Source organism: Erinaceus europaeus, chromosome 13, assembly GCF_950295315.1.
Source record: "Erinaceus europaeus chromosome 13, mEriEur2.1, whole genome shotgun sequence".
NCBI classification, from domain to species: domain Eukaryota; kingdom Metazoa; phylum Chordata; class Mammalia; order Eulipotyphla; family Erinaceidae; genus Erinaceus; species Erinaceus europaeus.
The window spans coordinates 71,311,070-71,336,223 of record NC_080174.1 but is presented as its reverse complement, the minus strand read 5'-3'; the positions used below and the strand labels follow the sequence as shown (position 1 = coordinate 71,336,223).

The 25,154-nt window shown below is 43.1% G+C and overlaps 2 protein-coding genes across 2 annotated transcripts in view; both read right to left on the bottom strand.

The window, feature by feature from the left end:
• The window catches only part of ZYG11B (zyg-11 family member B, cell cycle regulator), a 77,458-nt gene extending 56,768 nt beyond the window's left edge, over nt 1-20,690 (bottom strand). Inside the window, exon 1 of the mRNA XM_007534469.3 lies at nt 20,450-20,690. Coding sequence (XP_007534531.1) covers nt 20,450-20,479 — 30 coding nt within the window. The 5' untranslated portion in view covers nt 20,480-20,690. The remainder of the gene's footprint in view (nt 1-20,449) is intronic.
• The window catches only part of SCP2 (sterol carrier protein 2), a 342,267-nt gene that overhangs the window by 238,900 nt on the left and 78,213 nt on the right, over nt 1-25,154 (bottom strand). The window lies entirely within an intron of this gene.

The following is a 25,154-nucleotide window of genomic DNA, read 5'->3' as shown; positions in this document are numbered from 1 at the left end:
AGAAGGCAACTAGCTGAACAAGCTAAAACAGTATCAGAGCAGGGCAACAAAATAGATGAACTCCAGAAAGCAGTAGAGGGCAGAGAGAATAGAATCAATGAGGCTGAAGACAGAATTAGCAAAATTGAGGATGAATTAGAGACAACAAAAAAAGAAGTAAGAGATCTCAAAAAGAGATTAAGAGATGCTGAAAACAACAACAGAGTCCTATGGGATGACTTCAAAAGAAACAATATACGCATTATTGGCTTACCAGAGGAAGAAAGAGAAGGGGAGGAAGAAAGCGTTCTCCAGGCCATAATAGCTGAAAATTTCTCTAGTCTAGACAACACCAAAGACATAAAGATTCAAGAAGCCCAGAGGGTCCCAAACAGAATTAACCCAGACCTAAAGACACCAAGACATGTCATACTTAGATTGGAAAGGAATAAGGATAAAGAAAGGATCCTCAAGGCTGCAAGAGAAAAACAAAGAGTCACCTACAAAGGAAAACCCATAAGATTAGCAGCAGACTTCTCCATACAAACACTACAGGCCAGAAGAGAATGGCAAGATATCTATCGAATGCTCAATGAGAAAGGCTTTCAGCCAAGAATACTATATCCTGCTAGACTGTCATTCAGACTAGATGGAAGCATCAAAACCTTCTCAGACAAGCAACAGTTGAAGGAAGCAACCATCACCAAGCCTGCCCTGAAAGAAGTTCTGAAAGGTCTCCTATAAACAGTCAGACCACCACAAATAGGACATATATCAAAACACTCTAAAACTCTACAAGAATGGCGTTAAAATATCTTCAATCTTTGATATCAATAAATGTGAATGGCCTGAATTCACCTATTAAAAGACACAGAGTAGGAAGATGGATCAGAAAACACAACCCAACAATATGTTGTCTACAGGAAACTCACCTAATGCAACAAGACAAACACAGACTTAAAGTGAAAGGATGGAAAACTATCATTCAAGCCAATGGCCCACAAAAAAGGGCAGGAACAGCTATTCTCATATCTGACATGATAGACTTTAAAATAGATAAGATTAAAAAAGATAGGAATGGACACTACTTAATGCTCAGAGGATCAGTCAATCAAGAGGACTTAACAATTATTAATATCTATGCACCCAATGAGAAGCCATCTAAATACATCAAACTTCTACTGAAAGAGCTACAGCAATATATTAACAGTAACACAATCATAGTAGGGGACTTCAACACCCCACTATCTCAACTTGACAGATCATCCAGGAAGAAAATCAGTAAAGACATAAGGGAGCTAAATGAAGAGATAGATAAACTAGAACTATTGGACATTTTCAGAGTCATTCATCCCAAGAAACTGGAATACACATTTTACTCAAATCCACATGGATCATTCTCAAGGATAGACCATACGTTAGGCCACAAAGACAGCATCAGCCTATTCAAGAGCACTGAAATCATCCCAAGCATCTTCTCAGACCACAGTGGAATTAAACTAACATTTAACAATCAACAAAAGATTAGTAACAGTGCCAAAATGTGGAAGCTCAACAGTACACTTCTTAACAACTTCTGGGTCAAAGAGGAAATCAAGGAAGAAATCAAAATGTTTCGAGAGTTCAATGAAAATGAAGACACAAGCTATCAAAATATTTGGGACACAGCTAAAGCAGTCCTAAGAGGGAAGTTCATAGCTATACAAGCACACATTAGGAAACAAGAAAAGGCACAAACAGCCTGATTGCACATCTCAAAGACATAGAAGAACAACAAAGGAATCCTAAAGCAACCAGAAGGACAGAAATTACTAAAGTTAGGGCAGAAATAAATAACATTGAGAATAGGAAAACCATACAAAAGATCAATGAAAGTAAATGTTGGTTCTTCAAAAGAGTAAACAAAATCGACAAACCTTTAGCCAGACTCACAAAACAAAAAAGGGAGAAGACCCAAATAAATCGGACAGTAAATGAAAGAGGAGAAATCACAACAGACACTGCAGAAATTCAACATATCATGCGAGGCTTCTATGAACAACTATATGCCACCAAGCTAGAGAACCTGGAAGAAATGAATGATTTCCTAGATACCTACCAACTTCCAAAACTAAGTAAAGAGGAAGTGGATAACATGAACAGGCCCATCACAGCTAATGAAATTGAAACAGTTATCAAAAATCTTCCCAAAAATAAAAGTCCTGGACCAGATGGTTTTACAAATGAATTCTACAAAACTTTCAAAGAAGAACTAATACCTCTACTTTTAAAAGTCTTCCAGAAGATTGAAGACACTGGAATACTCCCTGCCAGCTTCTATGAAGCCAACATCACCCTGATACCAAAAGCAGACAGGGACACAACCAAAAAAGAAAACTACAGACCAATATCTCTGATGAACATAGATGCGAAAATATTGAACAAAATTCTAGCCAACCGGATACAGCAGTATATCAAAAAGATTGTTCATCATGACCAAGTGGGGTTTATCCCAGGCATGCAAGGTTGGTTTAATATACGTAAGTCAATCAATGTGATCCACCACATCAACAAAAGCAAGACCAAAAACCACATGGTCATATCAATAGATGCAGAGAAAGCCTTTGACAAAATACAACATCCCTTTATGATCAAAACACTACAAAAAATAGGAATAGATGGAAAATTCCTGAAGATAGTGGAGTCTATATATAGCAAACCTACAGCCAACATCATACTCAATGGTGAAAAACTGGAAGCATTTCCCCTCAGATCAGGTACTAGACAGGGCTGCCCACTATCACCATTACTATTCAACATAGTGTTGGAAGTTCTTGCCATAGCAATCAGGCAAGAGCAAGGAATTAAAGGCATACAGATTGGAAGAGAAGAAGTCAAACTCTCCTTATTTGCAGATGACATGATAGTATACATGGAAAAACCTAAGGAATCCAGCAAGAAGCTTTTGGAAATCATCAGGCAATACAGTAATGTGTCAGGCTATAAAATTAACATTCAAAAGTCAGTGGCATTCCTCTATGCAAACACTAAGTTAGAAGAAATTGAAATCCAGAAATCAGTTCCTTTTTCTATAGCAACAAAAACTATAAAATATCTAGGAATAAACCTAACCAAAGAAGTGAAAGACTTGTATACTGAAAATTATGAGTCACTACTCAAAGAAATTGAAAGACACAAAGAAGTGGAAAGATATTCCATGTTCATGGGTTGGAAGAATTAACATCATCAAAATGAATATATTACCCAGAGCCATCTACAAATTTAATGCTATCCCCATCAAGATCCCAAGCACATTTTTTAGGAGAATAGAAAAAATGCTACAAATGTTTATCTGGAACCAGAAAAGACCTAGAATTGCCAAAACGATCTTGAGAAAAAGGAACAGAACCGGAGGCATCACACTGCCAGATCTCAAACTGTATTATAGGGCCATTGTCATCAAAACTGCTTGGTACTGGAACATGAACAGACACACTGACCAGTGGAATAGAATTGAGAGCCCAGAAATGAGGCCCCACACGTATGGACATCTAATCTTTGACAAAGGGGCCCAGACTATTATATGGGGGAAGCAGAGTCTCTTCAACAAATGGTGTTGGAAACAATGGGTTGAAACATGCAGAAGAATGAAACTGAATCACTGTATTTCACCAAATACAAAAGTAAATTCCAAGTGGATCAAGGACTTGGATGTTAGACCAGAAACTATCAGATACTTAGAGGAAAATATTGGCAGAACTTTTTTCCGCATAAATTTTAAAGACATTTTCAATGAGACGAATCCAATTACAAGGAAGACTAAGGCAAGTATAAACCTATGGGACTACATCAAATTAAAAAGCTTCTTCACAGCAAAAGAAACCACTACCCAAATCAAGAGACCCCTCACAGAATGGGAGAAGATCTTTACATGCCATACATCAGATAAGAGTTTAATAACCAACATATATAAAGAGCTTGCCACACTCAACAATAAGACAACAAATAACCCCATCCAAAAATGGGGGGAGGAATGGACAGAATATTCACCACAGAAGAGATCCAAAAGGCCGAGAAACACATGAAAAAATGCTCCAAGTCTCTGATTGTCAGAGAAATGCAAATCAAGACAATAATGAGATATCACTTCACTCCTGTGAGAATGTCACACATCAGAAAAGGTAACAGCAGCAAATGCTGGAGAGGGTGTGGGGTCAAAGGAACCCTCCTACATTGATGGTGGGAATGTCAATTGGTCCAACCTCTGTGGAGAACAGTCTGGAGAACTCTCAGAAGGCTAGAAATGGACCTACCCTATGACCCTGCAATTCCCCTCCTGGGGATATATCCTAAGGAACCCAAAACAGCCATCCAAAAAGATCTGTGTACACATATGTTCTTGGCAGCACAATTTGTAATAGCCAAAACCTGGAAGCAACCCAGGTGTCCAACAACAGATGAGTGGCTGAGCAAATTGTGGTATATATACACAATGGAATACTACTCAGCTGTAAAAAATGGTGACTTCACCGTTTTCAGCCGATCTTGGATGGACCTTGAAAAAATCATGTTGAGTGAAATAAGTCAGAAACAGAAGGATGAATACGGGATGATCTCACTCTCAGGCCGAAGTTGAAAAACAAGATTAGAAAAGAAAACACAAGTGGAACCTGAAATGGAATTGGAGTATTACACCAAAGTAAAAGACTCTGGGGTGGGTGGGTGGGCGGGGAGAATACAGGTCCATGAAAGATGATGAATGAAATAGTGGGGGTTGTATTGTTAAATGGGAATCTGGGGAATATTATGCATGTAAAAAAAAAAAAAAGTAGAAACGCAAAGCAGAAATTGACTGAGTTTGGAGTATGGCACCAAAGTAAGAAAGCAGAAGTACACTAGAGTTTGCATCACCAGGTTCCAGGTGTCATCAGGATGCCGGCCAGACTTCCCTGGATTGAAGACCCCACCAATGTGTCCTGGAGCTCAGCTTCCCCAGAGACCCACCCTACTAGGGAAAGAGAGAGGCAGACTGGGAGTATGGACCGACCAGTCAACGCCCATGTTCAGCGGGGAAGCAATTACAGAAGCCAGACCTTCTACCTTCTGCAACCCACAATGACCCTGGGTCCATGCTCCCAGAGGGATAGAGAATGGGAAAGCTATCGGGGGAGGGGGTGGGATATGGAGATTGGGCGGTGGGAATTGTGTGGGGTTGTACCCCTCCTACCCTATGGTTTTGTTAATTAATCCTTTCTTAAATAAAAAAAAAAAAAAAAAAAGGGAATAAAAAAAAAAAAAAAAAGCTTGAGTTCTATTAAATAAGCTGGTTACTGATCCTGTTCACACTTTTTTGTTTCTATACTTTTTTTACTTTTAATCTTTTTAAATTATTTGTTGTGGTCTGGGAGGTAGTGCAATGGAAAAAGCACTGGATTCTCAAGCATGAGGTCCTGAGTTCAATCCCCAGCAGCACATGTACCAGAATGTTATCTGGTTCTTTCTCTCTCTCCTCCTATCTTTCTCATTAGTAAATAAATAAAATATTTTTAAAAAATTATTTGTCACTTGTTATGGATACAGAGCAAAATTGAGAGGCGGGGAGAGAGAGAGGGAGAGACACCTACAGCACTGTTTCACAGCTCATCAAGCTTCCCCACTAGGGACCAGGGGTTCTTGCTATTTTTTAAAAACTATTTTTTATATTTATTTATTTTCCCTTTTGTTGCCTTTATTTTTAATAATTGTAGTTATTATTATTGTTTTTATTGATGTCATTGTTGGATAGGACAGAGAAATAGAGAGGAGGGAAGACAGAGGGGGAGAGAAAGATAAGACACCTGCTGACCTGCTTCACCGCCTGTGAAGCGACTCCCCTGCGGGGGGGCGGGGGGGGGAAGGCTGGAACCAGGATCCTTACGTGGGTCCTGGCGCTTTGCACCTCGTGCGCTTAACCCACTGCACTACCGCCAGACTCTCAGACCAGGGGTTCTTGAGTGCTGTAATATGTGTGCTTAACTGGGTGTGCCACCACCCAACCCCCCCTTTTATTGAGGGGGTTAATGCTTTGCACATGGGTACAATTTCATTATTACCAGAACCTCTTATAATTCTCTTCCACATCTGCCTCTCCCCCACTCCCCGGAGTCCTTTGCTTTGATGCAATAAATGCCCAGTGCCCATTCTGCTTTGTATTCTCCCTCTTGTCCCTATTTCTTTCTTTAAGTCCTGCTTCTAAATGAGATCATCATTCAAATATTCATCATATTCTTTTTGGCTTATCTCACTTAACATGATGTCTTCAAGTTCCATCCAAGATAATGCAAAAGAGATGACTTCATTCACTTTTAACAGCTGTGTTCCATCATGTGGATATACAATTTTTTAGTCACTCATTTGTCATTGGACATCTGGGTAGCTTTGGACTATTATATGAGATCATATTCCTCTAAGTATCTCAGCTTCCACAAATTTTTTTTTTCTTTCTTGTCATCATCACTGGTGCTTCACTGCTCTCAGCTGGTTTTTGTTTTAAGACAGGGACAGAGAGACAGAGGGGGAAGAGGGAAAGATATCAGAGCAGTGAAGTTTCTTCCAGTTCATTGTGGGCTAGGCTTCGGTCTAGGTTGTGTGCAAGACAAAGTTGGTGTACTATTCAGGTAAACTATCTTGCCAAATCTTTATTATTTTTTAAAAAGTTTTTTTTTTTCTTTCCTCCAGGGTTATTGCTGGGCTCGGTGCCTGCACCATGAATCCACCGCTCCTGGAGGCCATTTTTCCCCCCTTTTGTTGCCCTTGTTGTTGTAGCCTCGCTGTGGCTATCATTATTGCCATTGTTGATGTCATTTGTTGTTGGATAGGACAGAGAGAAATGGAGAGAGGAGGGGAAGACAGAGAGGGGAGAGAAAGATAGACACCTGCAGACCTGCTTCACTGCCTGTGAAGGGACCCCCTGCAGGTGGGGAGCCGGGGGCTCGAACCAGGATCCTTACGCCGGTCCTTGCGCTTTGCGCCACATGCGCTTAACCCACTGCGCCACCGCCCAACCCCCTTTAAAAAGATTCTATTATTTATTTATGAGAAAGGGGGAGAGAGAAAGAACCAGACATCACTCTGGCACATGTGCTGCTGGGGATCGAACTTAGGACCTCATGCTTGAGAGTCCAAAGCTTTATCACTGCGCCACCATCCAGATCACTAATTTTTTTTAAAGATTTTATTTATTAATGAGAAAGATAGCAGGAGAGAAAGAACCAGACATTACTCTGGTACATGTGATGCCAGGAATTGAATTCAGGACCTCATGCTTAAGGGTCCAGTGCTTTATCCATTGCACCACCTCCAGGACCACACCAAATCTTTATTTTTTAAAGAGAAAGAGATTGGGGGTAGGGAGTAGATAGCATAGTGGTCATGCAAAGAGACTGTCATGCCTGAGGATTCAAAGTTCCAGGTTCAAACCTCATACCACCATAAGCCTGAGCTGAGCAGTGCTCTGCTGAAAAAAAAAATTTTAGTTTATAAAAAAGATAAGAAAGAGAATGGGAGAACAGAGCACTGTTTGGATCTGGTATTAAACACACACATACCCCCCCAAGACTAAGAGCATCCAAAAGTCTATCTACTGAATTTGTGTGAATCAGTGGAAATTAGGAGGCCAGGTTGTTGGTCCTTTTTTGTTTTGTTTTGTTGCCACCAGAGTGATCACGGGGATTCAGTGCCTGCATAATTACTCTACAGCTCCAGCTCCTGGCTTTTTAAAATTTTTTTTCAGAGACAAAGAAATAAGAGAGAGAGAGCTGCAGCACTGTGCCAGCCACTCATGAGGCTTCCCTCCTGCAGGCAGAGACTGGGGATTTGAAACCAGGTTTCCATGCACAGCAATGTGTATTTTCTACTGGGAGCACCACTACCCCAACCTCCAGTAAATACTTTTTTAAAAATTAAATATTTATTTCCTTTTGTTGCCCTTGTTTTATTGTTGTAGTTATTATTGTTGTTGTTACTGATGTTATCGTTGTTAGATAGGACAGAGAGAAATGGAGAGAGGAGGGGAAGACAGAAAGCGAGAGAGAAAGACTGGGGGGGGGCCTTAGCTGGTCCTTGTGCTTTGTGCCACGTGAGCTTAACCCACTGCGCTACCACCTGACTCCCCAGTAAATACTTTTATTCTGTTTTGTTTTGTTATCACTGCGAGGGCTTCACCACTCTGGGTCAAGTTTCTCAGATAGATATGGGAGGGGGAGGAAGGAGGATGTCACAGCACAGACATTTCCTTTATTACCAAAGTCGCTTCGTCTTCCTTCCCCTCCTCCTCCTCCTCCTCCTTCCCCTTCCCCTTCCCCCTCTTCTTCTTTTCTTGTCACCAACCAGGGTTATCACTAGGGCTTGATGCTGGCACTACAAATCCACTGCTCCCAAAGCCTCGCTTTCTCCTTCCTTCCTTCCTTCCTTCCTTCCCTCCTTCCTTCCTTCCTTCCTCCCTTCCTTTTTTCCCTCCTATTTTTTAACTGAATAGAGAGAAGTTGAGAGGGAAGAAATAGAGACACCTGCAGACCTGCTTCATCACTCATGAAGCACCCCCTCCCTGCAGGTGTGTGTGTGGGGGCTCAAACCCCAGCCCTTGTGCATGGTAGGTAACATGAGTGCTTGATCGGATGCCCCACCCCGTGGCCCCCTGCCGAAGTGTTCTTACAGGTCTACATGAGACATGAACCTGGGTCATGTGCATCGCAAAGCAGGCACCCTCCTAGGTAAACTATTTTACCAGTCCCTAAAATCTTGACTTTTTTTAAAAAAATTTTTTAATTTTCCCCTTTGTTGCCCTTGTTTTATATTGTTGCTGTAGTTAATTGTTGTTATTGATGTCGTCATTGTTAGACAGGACAGAGAGAAATGAAGAGAGGAGGGGAAGACAGAGAGGGGGAGAGAAAGACAGACACCTGCAGACCTGCTTCACCGCCCGTGAAGTGACCCCCCTTGCAGGTGGGGAGGCGGGGCTCAAACCAGGATCCTTAGGCAGGTCCTTGTGCTTCACAGCCACGTGTGCTTAACAGGCTGTGCTACCGACCGACTCCCAATCTTGACTCTTATAATGAATTACTGGTTAAACACAGGTACACTGATGAGATCAGAATGTATGAGTAGACTTATCTGATCAAAATTCTCAAATAGCACATCAAGACATCTCTGTTACGTTAGGCATAAGGAAAGAAATATGAGACTGGGGAGCTCCACAGTGCAACAGACTGGTATGCCTGAGGCTCCACAGGTCCTAGGATCAATTCTCAGTACCACCATATGCCAGAACTTAAGAAGTGCTTTACTTTAGTCTCACTCATGAAAATAAATCTAAAAAAAAGGAAGAAATATAAAGAAACTTTGGGGCTTGGGGCCAGGTAGTAGCACATCTGGTTGAGCACACATGTTACAATGTGCAAGGACACAAGTTCAAGCCCCCGGTTCCCACCTGCAGGGGGAAAGCTATGCGAGCGGTGAAGCAGGGGTGCAGGTGTCTCGCTGTCTCTCCCTATCACCTCCTTCCCTCTAAATTTCTGGCTGTCTCTATCCAATAAATAAATAAGGATAATAAAAAATTAAAAAAGGAAAAAGGAAATATAAAGAAACTTTAATTGAATTTGGATTTTCACTTATTATAAATAAACATACTTTCACTGTGTGATTTGTGGAGACATGCTTGCTAGTCGCAACTGGAACCTTTCCTTTATCATTTTGAAATAAAACACTACTTTAAATAGTTAATAACATAATGGTTATGCAAAGAAACTCTCATGCCTGAGGCTCCAAAGTCCCAGGTTCAACACCCACCACACACACACACACACACACACACACACACACACACAAGCCAGAGTTGAACAGTGCTCTGGTAAAAATTAAAAACAAACAACCTTAACTTCTTAAATGAAAAGTGCAAGAATTCAAAATTCAACATCTACAAAATCATTTTTATGCCATAAACATGATTGATTTCAATCAAATTTTATATTTTAAAACATTTTAAAACATCTCAACGATTTAACTTAATGTGTTATCTGTTCTGGAAAAGCTGAAAAAGATGTTTAAAACTTACTGGGACTGTAGAGAGAGCACAGGGCTAGCACATAGGACTTGCACACAAGAAGTCCCAAGTTCAATCTCTGGCACTATCAATAGCAGAACTGGGTGGTGCTGTGGTCAAAACATAAATATTTACTTAGAGGAAGATATCAGAACACTGCTCCAACATATGTAGTGTCAGAGGTCAAACCCAGGATAAACACAGGGAAGTCCTCCACTGTGACTACCTGAACCACCTCCTATTCTCTCTCTCTCTCTCACACACACACACAAACACATGTGTTTTAATGTATTTTGTTTGATATATTTCTTTTTTTAATTTTTCTGAGTTATCTTTATTGATTGGATAGAGATAGCCAGAAATCAAGAAGGCAGGGGGAGAGAGGGAGAGAGACAGAGACACCTGCAGTCCTGCTCCACCATTTGTGAAGCTTTCTCCCTGCAGGTGGGGACCGGGGTCTCAAACCTGGGTCCCTGCACATTATATCATGTGCTCAACCAGTTGTGCCACCACCCAGCCCCTATATTTCTAGAAGTATAATGTGCTACACAATACATCACAGAGCCACCTTGCTCAATGTATTATTAATTGAATTATATATGTACTTTAAAAATAAAAATAAATCTTACTGTGGTCCAGGAGGTGGCGCAGTGGATAAAAGTATCGGACTCTCAAGTATGAGGTCCTGAGTTCAATCCCCGGCGGCACATGTACCAGAGTGATGTCTGGTTCTTTGTCTCTCTCCTATCTTTCCCATTAATAAATAAATAAAAACTTAAAAAAATAAAAATAAAAATAAATTTTATTGTGGTCTGGAAGGTGGCACAGTGGGTAAAGCACTGGACTCTCAAGCATGAGGTCCTGAGTTCAATCCCTCAAAGCACATGCTGGAAAGTGATGATTCTCAGGGCCAGGTGGTAGTGCACCGGGTTAAGCTCACATATCACCATGAGCTAGGAACCCTACTCGCAGGGGGAATGAACCTTCTTCTTCTTCTAGCGTTTGCCAGGGAACGAACCTTCATAAGCAGTAAAGCAGGTCTGCAGGTGTCTTTCTCCCTCTCTACTTATTCCTCCCCCTCTCAATTTCAAATAAAAATAGAAAGGGGGAGGAGGGAAGGGCCACTGGGAACAGTGAATTCATAATGCAGGCACTGAGCCTCAGTAATAACCCTGGTGGCAAAAAGAAAGGAAGGGAGGAAGGAAGGAAGGAAGGGAGGAAGGAAGGGGAAAGAAAGAGAAATGGATGACTGTCTCAACATGTCTCAACCACTGGGAGGTCTACTATTTGTAAATAAAGGACGTTAGTATAGTAAATTTACTTTGTTGGAATAGTCTATTAAGTGCCTAATGGCATTATATATATGAAAACCGAGGCCCAGTGATTAAAATTGCAAAGCTATTAGTGATTAAAGTTTCTACCACTTTAAAGTAATGACGATGAAAAATTCACATAGCCAAAAACTAGTGTGATGAATCAACAGATTTCATTTCCCTATATTTTCCTCCTATTTAAACCACCACCACCACCACAAGGTGAGGGCGAAAGTTTACACTTTTCATTTTCCCTACTCCACATCATGATTTAGAGTGATCATCCTCAAAACTTTTTTATTATGATACTCCTACACACACACACACACACACACACACACACACACACCCCTAAGACACTCAGGGTCTTACAATGAGGTCCAAACTCCTGAGCAGGTAATTCAAGATTCCCCATGACCTGACCTAGGGCTTCCTCTAGTCTCACCCCTACCGCACCGGCAAGGCTACACTGACACATCACAATTTCTTCTGCCTCAGCACCTATACTCAAGCTGGTCCCAAGACCAGGTGCCAAGAATCAGGATGATTTTTCTTTTTGTTCCTTGCTTAAGTTCCACCTGTAAGTGATGTCATCTGTTATTCATCCTTCCTTCTGACTTATTTTACTTAATATGATTCCTTCAAGTTCTACCAAAGATGTGGAAAAGAAGGTTTTCAGGATTCCACAAAGCTGAGTTTTGCTACATTATGTATACATACCACAACTTTCTTAACTACTCATCACTTGGTGCACATCTGGATTGCTTCCAGGTTTGGGCTATTACAAACTGTGCTGCTAGGAACATAGATGTAAGGAGATCTTTTCTTGGGGGGGGGGGGAAGTAAAGATTTATTTGCTTATTTATGAGAGAAAAGGAGAAGCAGAGTGAACCAGAGCATCACTCCAACCTATGTGATGCTGGTAATGAAACGTGGTACCTCATGCTTGAGGGTCCAGTGCTCGATTCACTATACCTCCTCTCTGCTCATAGATCAGTTTTTTTTTTAAAGATTTTATTTATGAATGAGAAAGATAGGAGAGAAAGAACCAGATATCACACTGGTACATGTGCTGCCAGGGATTGAACTCAGGACCTCATGCTTGAGAGTCCAATACTTTATCCACTGCACCAACTCCTGAACCACATAGATCGATGTTTTTGTGTTCTTAGATAGGATCCCCAGGTGAGGAACTGCTGGATCATAGGGTAGGTCCACTTTTAGTGTTTTGAGGAAGCTCCAGACTCTTTTTCATGGGGGTTAACGACCAATTCACATTCCCACCAACAGTGAGGAAAGGTTCCTTTTTCTCCACCTCCTCACCACGTTTCTGTCCTTTAAAAAAAAAAACAAAAAACAGCACTGTTCCATTCTGGCTTATAGTGGGGTGCCAGGCAGTGCAGGGGGATTGAACCCAAGACTGTGGATTCTCAGACATTAGTCTTTTTGCATTACACTATTTCTCCCACCCTGTCCTTTTTTTTTTTTTTTAATGATTTTTTTCTCTTTTGTTGCCCTTGTGGTTTTATTGTTGTGGTTATTATTATTGTTGTTGTTGATGTTGTTGTTGGATAAGACGGAAAGAGGAGGGGAAGACGGCGGGGGCGGGGGCGGGGGGAAGGGCGGAGACAGACACCCACAGACCTGCTTCACCACCTGTGAAGCGACCCCCCTGCAGGTGGGGAGCTTCTTGGGGCTCAGAACTTTAAACCATGTGCACTTAACCCGCTGCGCTCCTGCCCAACTCCCCCCCATCCTTTTTAATGTATGATATTCTTATGGGTATAAAATGGTATCTCATTGTTGCCTTTATTTGCATTTCTCTAATAATGGCTTTGAGCAACTTTTCATGTCTGTTGGCCACCTGAACATCTTGTTCAGTGACTGTTCTGTTCATATCCTCTCCCAAGTTTTAGTAAAGTTGTTTGGATTTTTTGCTGAGTTTTGAGAGTTCTTTGGCTTGGACTGGGAATGCTACACTGCAGCAAAGCAAAAGACTTTGGACTAGGGGAGATGGGTGGGGGTAGAGAGATGGCTAGGGATCCAACATACAATGGTAAAGAGAGACTGGGCTGGTAGTGGGAGTACTGTGCAGATACCTATTACAAGTAGATAAGAAATGACACCCAGGGGGCCAGGCAGTGGCACACCTATTTAAGAACACACTTTAAGGGAGTCGGGCGGTGGCGCAGCGGGTTAAGCGCGGACGTGGTGCAAAGCACAAGGACCTGAGAAAAGATCCTGGTTCGAGCCCCCGGCTCCCTACCTGCAAGGGAGTCGCTTCACAGGCGGTGAAACAGGTCTGCAGGTAGTCTGTCTCCCCCCTCCCCCTGGTCTTCCCCTCCTCTCTCCATTTCTCTCTGTCCTGTCCAACAACGATGACATCAATAGCCACAACAATGTTAAACAACAAGGGCAACAAAAGGGAAAATAAATAAATAAATAAATAGAAATTTTTTTTTTAAATAAAAAAAAACAAAACACATTTTATAGTGCAAAAGGATCCAGGTTCAAGCCCCTGGTTCCCATCTGCAGGAGTACAGCTTCAGGAGTGGTGAAAAAGGACTGCAGCTGTCTTTACCTCTATCTCCTCCTCCTCTCGATTTCTGTCTTTATTCAGTAATAAAGATTTAAAGAAAAAAAAGAAAGAAAGAAGTGGCACCCATGTGCAATCAGCTGTTCTGTACGCAATATTTTCCCTCAATAAAATGATTAGAAAAAATAAGGGGGGCAGAGAGGACACACCAGGTTAAGCCCACATAGTACCTAAGCACAAGCACAAGGATCCCAGTTAGAGTCCCCGGCTCCCCCCCTGCAGGGGGGTCGATTCACAAGCAGTAAAGCAGGTCTGCAGGTGTCTGTCTTTCTCTCCCCCCCCAATTTCTCTCTTCCTATCAAAAAAAAAAAAAGAAAAAAGGCTGATTTTCCTAGTCAAACTCTTGATCAATAAAACCTATTAAAACCAATTTAAAAAAATTCAACTGCTCCCTACTCAAAGCTTCTCATAATGTCTCATCACCCTCAGAGCCAGTTATTCATTTCACAAATATTTACTGAGCACTTACTGTGTACCAGCCACTAAGTATTTTTTGAGCACTTACTGTGTACCAGTCACCAAGTATTTATTGAGCACTTACTGTGTACCAGTCACTAAGCATTTAAGACACAACGATGAACCAAACATAGTGTCTACCTTCGTAGGGATAGTATTTATCTCGTTAGGTTTCTATGAGGATTAGATGAGATAAAATATGTAATGCATTTAACACAGGGTCAGTACACAGTTATGTTCAATCAGTATCAACTAGAGTGTTGATGTCCAAACAGACAATCTAGAATAGTTGTCATACTTGCATATGTAAAATCACTTGATATATGCCACCTGACATGTAATTTATTCTTAGTTTTTCTAACTACTTAGCATATATTTACACAGTATTTGTTTATTATTCACCCCTTCCTTTCAACGGATTATAATTTTTCTCTAGAAAATTATTTATAATTTTTCTTTTATAATTTTGGATTATAATTTTTCTCTAGCACCTAGCACATCACCTGATCTATAGCAGACAGTCAGGAAGCATCTATCAGTGACAGATACTTACCAACTAATCACACCAAGAAGTAGAAAATTACAATAGAAATGTGTTCTGTGAAAAAGAGTCATGTAGGAAAGGGGTGTGATGGGTGTCTTTTGAGGAGTAGGCACAACAGATGGGCATTCCTGGCGCTCCCAGAACTGAGAAACTCAGGCTACGTCAGACCAGTCATTCACATGTGCTACCCCCTCTACTTGATTTTCCACAGCACAGTTCTTGTAACTTAATCTTTTAGTTCTTTTCTTGAAAATAAGGTCTGCTGGAAAGTAATCACTGCCTATCCCATACCATATCTCTTCCTCTCTCAGTAGTACTCTCATTTAAAATCACTTTTTTTTTTTTTGCCTCCAGGGTTATTGCTGGAGCTCCATGCCTGTACCATGAATCCACTGCTCCTGGAGGCCATTATTCCCATTTTGTTGCCCTTGTTGTTGTTATTATTGCTAGGACAGAGAGAAATGAGAGGGGGGGGGGAGAACGAGAGTGGGAGAGAAAGACACCAACAGACCTCCTTCACCACCTGTGAAGTGACCCCTCTGCAGGTGGGGAGCCAGGGGCTCGAACTTGGATTCCTGTGCTGGTCCTTGGCTTTGCGCCATGTGGCTTAACCCACTGTGCTACCTCCCGGACCCAAAAATTACTCTTTTAAATCTATGTCTCTACTGTCTATCAAAGAAACAAGACAGTGTCTTTTTAATTATCTATGACATTTACAATGCCAAGATAGTTAATGGTACGAGAGTGCACAAACACACACACACACCACCTGTTAGATGGTGTAAGGACAATATCTTAGACCAGTGATTCTCAAAGTGTGGTTCATATGCCAGGAACATTAACATGATATGGGCATTTGTTAGAAATGAAAACTCTCACGGCTAGGAGATGGCTTGCTCAGCATAGCACACATCTCACTGTGCATGAGGCCCTGGGGTTTAGTATTAACGTCACATGTGAACATCACATATAGTACCAGCAGAGCTCCATGGAGAGATGGGGCAGTACTGTGGCACTCTCTCTCTTTCCTCTGTCTCCCTCAAGAAAGAAAGAAACGGGGTCCAGTAGTAGCAGGTTAAGCGCACATGGCGCAAAGCGCTAGGACCAGCATAAGGATCCCGGTTTGAGCCCCTGGCTTCCCACCTGCAGGGAAGTTGTTTCACAAGCAGTGAAGCAGGCCTGCAGGTGTCTATCTTTCTCTCCTCCTCTCTCCATTTCTCTCTGTCTTATCCAACATCATCATCAATGGCAACATTAACAACAAGGGTAGCATAATGGGAAAAAATGGCCTCCAGGCGCAGTGGAGCTCTAGCGGTAACACTGGAGGTGAAAGAGAGAGAGAGAGAGAGAGAGAGAGAAAGGAGAGAGGGAGGGAGGGAAGGAAGGAAGGAAGCTGAGTTAGGAAGGCCATTCTGCCACATCACACAAGCAAGCATGAGGTTCTGGGTTTCCTCCCCTAGCAAGGCATTTAAAAAAAAAACACACATTCTGAGGCCCTGTTCCGGATCTAATAAACCAAACTGTAGAGATGGTGATACAGCAAGTTCTCCAGGTTATTTGATTCACAGTCAGGTTTAAGAATCACTCAACTATTCAAAACACAACACAGAAACAGTAATGAAAAATAAATATAAGCTCTATAAAAATACTCAACTCTATTTACCTCCTAAACTTATGTTGAAGAAACAAAGCAAAAAAGTACTCTGTTAGGCTGAGGCATTTCACCAGGCAGGGCACATGCCTTCCTGGGCATGTAGTCCGGGTTCAAACCCTGGCACACAGAAGTACCATGGCATTCTTGCAAGCTCTGGTCTCAGGGTGTCCTTTCATCTCTCTCTGACTGAAAAAACCTGTCTGGAAGTAGTGAAATTGTGCATGAGTTAGGTCCCTGCTCCAGAAAAATAAGGAAAAAAATAAATAAACAGCATGTACAGATAATTATCTTTTTTTAAGACTTTATCTATTTATTTATTCATGAAGAATGACAAGCAGAAAGAGAGAAAAAAACAGATATCACTCTGGTACATGTACTGCTGGAGATTGAACTCCAGACCTCATGTTGGACAGTCCAACACTTTATCCACTGTGCCAGCACCCAGACCACTATACATAATTCTCAAACAGCAATATTCTGCCATCTTTTTGCCTCTTCTATACACACACTTAAAAAAATATTTTTTAAAAAAGACTTACCTCTTCAGTAATGACAATAAAAAGAGCCAGAGCAGCACTCTGGCTTATGTGGCACTGGGAATTAAACTTAGGACCTCATGCCTATAAATCCAGCATTTTATCCACTTCACACCTCTCAGGCTGCATATCCTCAGTATGTATGTATTCAAACAAGAAAAACTTTAGTGAGGTGAGGGCAAAGTCTAAACAATGCATAATAGGTCTTTTTTTAAATCATCTTTATTTACTTATTGGACAGAGATAGCCAGAAATTAAGAGGAAGGGGGGAGAGAGAGAGGGAGAGAGAGAGACAGAGACACCTGCAGCACTACTTCACCACTTGTGAAGCTTTCCCCGACAGGTGAGGACCAGGGGCTTGAACCTGGGTCCTTGCGCACTGTCATGTGTGCACTTAACCAGGTGTGCCACCACCTGGCCCCCTCACAGATCGTTCTAGTCTCTTTTCTTCTTACATATATTTATTTTCTAATTCCTCTGTGCTATAATCCTCCATGGTCCAAATAATGCTGCTTCCTAGAATATATCCTAAACGCTGTCTCACTTTCACAACCAAGCATTCTTCACCTACTCAAAATGATCTCTTTACACCCTACTCATCTTTGAGATACAGCTCAGCTAACACCTATAGATCCTAAATACCCCAAATGGAGTCCACAACTTCTCTACCTGTAATCATGTAGTCATTCTTAGTGGGAGAAGCAACACTTCGAATCAATCAGTCTGCTGTCCCTGGTGGGATAGCTTTTTATTCTGACCATCACATCTTACTAAATTTATTCTTTGCACCAAAAATAAGACTTTGAGGGGCGGGGTGGTGGCACACTGGGTTAAGCACACATAGTACAAAGTGCAACACCCGTGCAAAGATCCCAGTTTGATGTCACAGTTCCCCATATGCAGAGGGGTCGCTTCACAAGCGGTGAAGCGAGTCTGCAAGTGTCTTTCTCTCTTCCTATTTTCCCCTTTAGTTTCTCTCTGTCCCATACCAAAAAAATCAGAAAAAAAAAAAAAAAAAAGCCGCTAGAGCAGTGGATTCATAGTGCAGGTACCAAGCCCCTGCAATAACCCTGGAGGGGAAAAAATAAATAAATAAATAAATAAGACTCTCAAACTTATTCTTTCTCTGTAGCCCAGTGATTGCCTCAAATTTCAGTTTTATATTTTATTTTATTTTGGGTGATGGGGATCAAACCTGAAATCTCATGTGTGTGAAACATACACACTACAAACTGAGCTACAACTCCAGCCTATTTGTTTGTTTATTTTCACCAGAGCACTGCTCAACTCTGGTTTATGGTGATGCTGGGAACTGAACCTGGGACCGAAATGCCTTAAGCATGAAAGTCTTTTTGCGTAACTACTATGCTATCTCCCAAGCCCTCTATGGTTTTTAACTGTTTTTTTTTTTTTTAATTATTTTGTTTACTTTCATGAAAAATGCCAGAGCACTGCTCTGGCATATAATGGAGCTTCCAACTGAACCTGGAATCTCTGGGAATTCAAGTATGCAAGTCTGGCGCTCTACTGCTGCCCTCTATCCCCAACCCATCTTGTCAGACAGCAGAGTAAGTCCATAAAGAAAATCACTGGGCACCTTCTTGGCTGGGACAACGGGAGTCACATTATGAGTAAGTAAAGCACACTTTCTGCCTGGAAGAATTCACAATTCTTCCAGGGAGAAAGAAGTTAACGCAATAATGACAACATGATGGGTTGTGGATATAAAAAGCTGTGGAGATTAGCACAAGAGAAATGACAACTTAAAAATACAGCCTGTGAGGGGGAAGTCACAGATTAAATGGCTTTATAACAAGCAACCTTCCTAGAAAGCAGATGGGGGAAATAGAAATTGACTAGCTTAGTCCTAGGAGAACATGATTACCAACACTTAGTTTTCACTAGAATGTCTTCTTCCACACAGAGACCAAATTTAGGCTGCTACAGAGGAAGAAGCAATGTTTTCATTAAATGCACTGCAAAACATGTGGAACCCAATTCAATGAAAAGAGAAAAACTGCAAATATAATCATCTCCCAACTATACACAGAGAGGGCAACACAAATGAAGGGTTTTTTAATTATTATTATCTTTATTTATTGGATAGAGACAGCCAGAAATCAAGAGGGTACGGTTAGAGAGGGAGAAACACCTGCAGCACTGCTTCACCACTTGCAAAGCTTTCCTCCCGCAGGTAGGGACTGGGGGCTCGAACCCAGGTCTTAAGAGTACTGTAACATGTGCCCTCAACCAGGTGGACACCACCCGGGCCCACAAATGAAGATTTGCAGGAGGCTATCATCAAGACGACTCTGTCTTTAAATGTCTTATGTCCAAACGAAAACAAACCATTCGTTTTGAATAATGAACAAGGCTAAAAATAGTGCTTATTTTAAATTTTCCAAACTGTACCTCCACATTAAACAGATGCTCAAATCAAAATACACACACACACATGTATTTTTTTCTCTTTTCTGTCCAAAGGCTAGCTAGCTCAGAAGGTATGCATGACTGTCTTCACCCCAAACCTCACTCCATCACTCCAAAACTATCACTCAGACTTTTGAAATGACACTAGATAATAAGACTTCCAGGCTCTAAAACCTTCAGTCTCCTCCTCCCCCACTGATAGAGAGAGAGAGAGAGAGAAAGCTCCTCCTAATCCATATCTGCCCTGCCTACTGCTCCAGTGAAGCAAAGTCCCGCTCATAGGCCCCGACAAGACCCTGAAGCGGGCAGAGGAAATGGGGACGGCCGGGAGAGCGGGGGAGTGAGGAAGGGGGGAGAGGAGACGTGGACAGTAGAGGACGACGGGGAGACAGGATCCGGAGAGGAGGAGGAGGGCAGTGGGAACAAAAATGGTGAAAGAGGTGGGCAGGGAGAGAGCTAAAAGCAGAAACAAACAAACAAACAAAAAAGAGCAAAGAAACGGGGGGGGGGGGGGGACAGAAGGGAGGAGGCAGGGCTGGAGATCCCAAAAGAGAGAAAAAAGGCAACACGGTGGAAGAGAGGGGAAAGGTCGGGTTAAAGGACGAAAAGGGAGAGGCAAAGGGGGCCGCGAAAAAGGATGACACGGAGGGTGACAAGAAGAAAGGAGTCGTGGCGAGGAGAGGGGTTGCAGGGAGTGTCACCGAGCAGGTGGCCGCACAGCCCGGGGAGGGAAGAGCGGGTCTCGGAGGGGTGGCGGGGGGGGGGGGGTGAGGTGAGGGCAGGGCGCCGGCGGGGGTGGGGGCGACACCCGAGCTGGGGAGGGGCAGGCCCACGGGGGCCGAGGTGGCGGGCGGCTGCGGCTCCGGCAGGCCTCGCACTCTCACCATGGTCGCGCTGGCCTGGTCCTTGGGCATGCAGCCTCCGTCCTGGGTTGGGCGGCGGGCCGGGCCTGAGCCCGCCCCCAGGCTGAGCCGGCGCGGGGGCTCCAGGAGGCTCCAGCGAGCGGCCGCTCCGGGCTGGGCCCAGGCCTTGGCCTCCTTCCCTCTAGAGCTGAACGTGCAGCCGCCGCAGCCGCAAGCCGCAGCCGAACCCGGAGCGCAGACTCCGCCCCCGCGAGGCCCCGCCCCCGGCCCGCGAGCCACAGCCTCGCCCCGCCTCCGCTCCCGCTGCGCAGGCTCTTCCCAGCGATCCTGCCGCTCAGCGCCCCACCTCCTGCTTTTGTGCTTGAAGACCCTTAAAGGAGCCACACCCCTCCTGATGGCAGCGTTCAAAATAAACACTTTAAGTATTACGTCATAACAGGAGATCGAAGCACTCTTTCGTTGCCATCATCTCTAGCTCTCTGGGTCATTGTCTTCTACTACTATTGTCGTTGTTCTTGATTTCAACTCTCTTATTTTTAAAATATATTTTGTTTAATTTTAATGAACTACAAAGAGAAAGATGCAGACACACACGCACGCACACACGCGCGCACACACACACACACACACACACACACACACACACACACACACACACACACACACGAGAGCATTGCTCAGCTCTGGTTTATGGAAATGCTGGGAACTGAAACTGGGACACTGGAGCCTCAGACACGAAAGTCTTTTTTCATAACCATTATGCTGTCTCCCCTGCCCTCAAATCAATCTCTCTCTGAAACATCTAGTGAACAAAGACAGGGAGGCCAGAGCACATGGTCAGGGAATATGAGTACAAAGCCCCATCCATTGCCTCATCTCCCAGGGCCACTTTCAATTCTTTCAAAGGATTCATTCAAAGCCCTAATCTCTGTCAGTTTCCTCTCTCAGATCTCCCCGCTGAAGTCTCGCATTTCCATACCCATAATTCATATCCTCCCATTATCATTAACCATAACTGCTCTTTTATCTCAATTTTAACCCTTCTAAGCTCTTCCACCACAACGTCTTCCCATTTTAGTCCACTTCCTCGAATCTCCAACTCCAAAACTTCTTCAATTTTGTCAAAACTTAAAATCCGTCGGTCATACATAGTCTTTTCACTATTCTTCCCTTACACTACCCTTATATTCTCCCCCTCTTTCCTGGAACAGATTAGATCCTATTGTCCATCATGAAACTCATTCCTAGGTAGTCACCATTAATATGATGAAACTATAATCCTAAACTTGCAGCAAAATTGAGGACAGTGAAGAAAACTCCAAAGCCAGGCTGACTGACCTCCCTTTAAATTTGATATCACCATCCACAAATAGGTCCTTATTGCTCAGGCTACATACTACCTTGCTCCCACAATGCTGGACAGCTATTTCACATTTCACCTCTCTCCTCAAACCTCTGCATTTCCTTTTGTCCTCACTTAACTAATGATCTTTTTTCCATTGCATTGTAGAAGTGAAGTAAGCAAAGGAAATCAAGCACAAGTTCCCTCTAGCCACCTAGACTCTCAATCTATCTGTAACTGCTCTGCCTGTAGTTCTGCTCCTAATTTTGCATTCCTTTCCTTCCTCAAGTGAATGGTTTCATTATTAAACTTCAATCCTCAGTTCTTTTATTTTAATGTTTTTCTTCTTTGTTTCTTTTTTTAAAAAACCGTTTTTAGGGGTCGGGCGGTGGCGCAGTGGGTTGAGCGCATGTGACGCAAAGCGCAAGGACCAGCATAGGGAGACCGGTTCGAGCCCCCCGCTCCCCACCTGCAGGGGAATCGCTTCACAGGCAGTGAAGCAGGTCTGCGGGTGTCTGTCTTTCTCTCCCCCTCTCTATCTTCCCTCCTCTCTCGATTTCTCTCTGTCCTATACAACAACGAACAACATCAACAATGGTCATAATAATAACCACAACGAGGCTACAACAACAAGGGAAACAAAAGGGGGAAAAAATGGCCTCCAGGAGCGGTGGATTCATGGTGCAGGCACCGAGCCCAGCAATAACCCTGGAGGAAAAAAAAAGTTATTGTTTATTAGAGAGAGACAGAGAAATCAAGAGGAATGGGAAAGCAGAGAGGGATAAAGACCTGCACACTGACCTGTAGCACCTGTCCCAAAGCTTTCCCTCCGCAGGTGAGGACTGGAGGCTTGAACCCAGCCAGGTTCTTGTGCATTGTGACATGGGTGCTCAGCTGGATGTGCCATCACCACCTTCCAGTTCTGTGCCAAAGACTTCTGTTGCCCCTTCACAAATAGTCACAAAGCTCTATTTAAATATGTATATATTTATAGGGGGCCAGGTGGCAGCGCAACCGGTTAAGTGCACATGGTGCCAAGCACAAGGACCGGCGTAAGAATCCCAGTTCAATGGAGTCTGGAGGCAGCACAGCAGGTTTAGCGCAGGCGACACAAAGCGCAAGGACCAGAGTAAGGATCCCAGTTCGAGCCCCGGTTCCCCACCAGTAGGGCAGTCACTTCACAAGTGTTGTGAAGCAGGTCTGTAAATGTCTATCTCTCTCTCTCCCTCTCTGTCTTCCCGTCCTCTCTCCATTTCTCTCTGTCCTATCCACTAACAACAACAATAATAGCTACAACAATAAAAAAACAAGGGCAACAAAATGGAATAAATAAATTTAAAAAAAAATTTTTTTAAATGCAAACCCAGGGGGCATCTGGCGGTAGTGCAGCGGGTTAAGCACAGATGGCGCAAAGCGCAAGGACCAGTGTAAGGATCCCGGTTCAAGCTCCGGCTCCCTACCTGCAGGGGAGTCGCTTCACAGGCAGTGAAGCTGGTCTGCAGGTGTCTGTCTTTCTCTCCCCCTCTGTCTTCCCCTCCTCTCTCCATTTCTCTCTGTCCTATACAACAACAACAGCAATGGCAAAAATAGCAATAAGGACAACAACAAGGGCAACAAAATGGGGAAAAAAAAGTCTTCCAGGAGCAGTGGATTCATAGTGCTGGCACAGAGCCCCAGCAATAACCCTGGAGGAAAAAAAATAAAAAGAAAGAAAGAAAAATGCAAACCCAGACTTTTTAAAATCATTGTAACCATTTTTTAAGTTGTACTTTTTTTTTTATTTAAGAAAGGATTAATTAACAAAACCATAGGGTAGGAGGGGTATAACTCCACACAATTCCCACCACCCGATCTCCATATCCCACCCCCTCCCCTGATAGCTTTCCCATTCTCTAGCCCTCTGGGAGCATGGACCCAGGGTCATTGAGGGTTGCAAAAGGTAGAAGGTCTGGCTTCTGTAATTGCTTCCCCGCTGAACATGGGCGTTGACTGGTTGGTCCATACTCCCAGTCTGCCTCTCTCTTTCCCTAGTAGGATGGGTCTCTGGGGAAGCTGAGCTCCAGGACACATTGGTGGGGTCTTCAATCCAGGGAAGCCTGGCCGGCATCCTGATGGCATCTGGAACCTGGTGACTGAAAAGAGAGTTAACATACAAAGCCAAACAAATTGTTGAGCAATCATGGACCCAAAGCTTGGAATAGTGGAGAGGAAGTGTTAGGGAGGTACTCACTGCAAACTCTAGTGTACTTCTGCTTTCAGGTATATATTTTGCAGTAGTTTATAGATACGTGTGAAGATACGCTCTCTCTCACAGAAACTGGTGTATATCTAAGTTATGGGACTTTGTTAGAAAGTGACCCACCTGAGATGAAATTAGAGTATACTATGAAAGGAAAGGTCTCACCCGAGTAATGAAGCTGAAGGGTTGTCATTCCACATGTGAAGTCTCTGGACACAGTCTGAAGTGAAGCATGTTGAGGTGGCAATCATTGTGTTGGTTAGGTTGTGATCGGCAGATGCAATATTATTTGATATGGATTGGGAGAGGCATACGGGAAAGTGGGCCCTATCGAAGGGTTCCAGGACTGGGGGAAGTAGGGGTTCTATAATGGAGATGTGAGGTTCCTGCTGTCTTAGGGTTCAAAAAGACAATCGAGGGGCCGGGTGGTGGCACACCTGGTTAAGCGCATGTGTTAACAGTGCACAAGGACCCAGGTTCAAGCCCCCGGTCCCCACCTGCAGGGGAGAAGCTTCATGAGTGGTGAAGCAGTGTTGCAGGTGTCTCTCTCTGTCTCTCCCTGTCTATCACCCCCTTCCCTCTCAATTTCTGGATGTCTCTATCTAATACATAAATAAAGATAATAAAAAAAAAGACAATCGATAGTTAATGTTATCATCACATTATTTGGTAATTGGGTTAACTTTGAAAAGTCCTTTTGTTATGGTTTGCTGTACAGTACCCAGTATCTTGTATATAGCTGTGCTATTGGATGCTTCTGATCTACTTGGTGTAGGCTTTTGAGAGAGTCCGCATATCAAATACACAGCCTATATATTAAAAAGATTCAGTTTGTGTTTTGAAAAACTTTGAGACATACAATTGATTTTCCCCCTCTCATATTAATTAACTAGTGATTTATATGTCTACATTTTGCTAGGAGTGTACATAAACACCATTCCCACCACCAAAAGACTGTGACCCATCCCTCCCACCCACTCCCACCTCCCACTGGCCCAGGAAGCTGCATGTCTACCCCTCACCACAGGGTTTTTACTTTGGTGCCCTACTTACAATTTGGTCAGGTCCTGCTTTTAGTTTCCCTTTCAGGTCTTCTTAGTCAACTTCTGTTGATGAGTGGGATCATCCCATACTCATCTTTATCT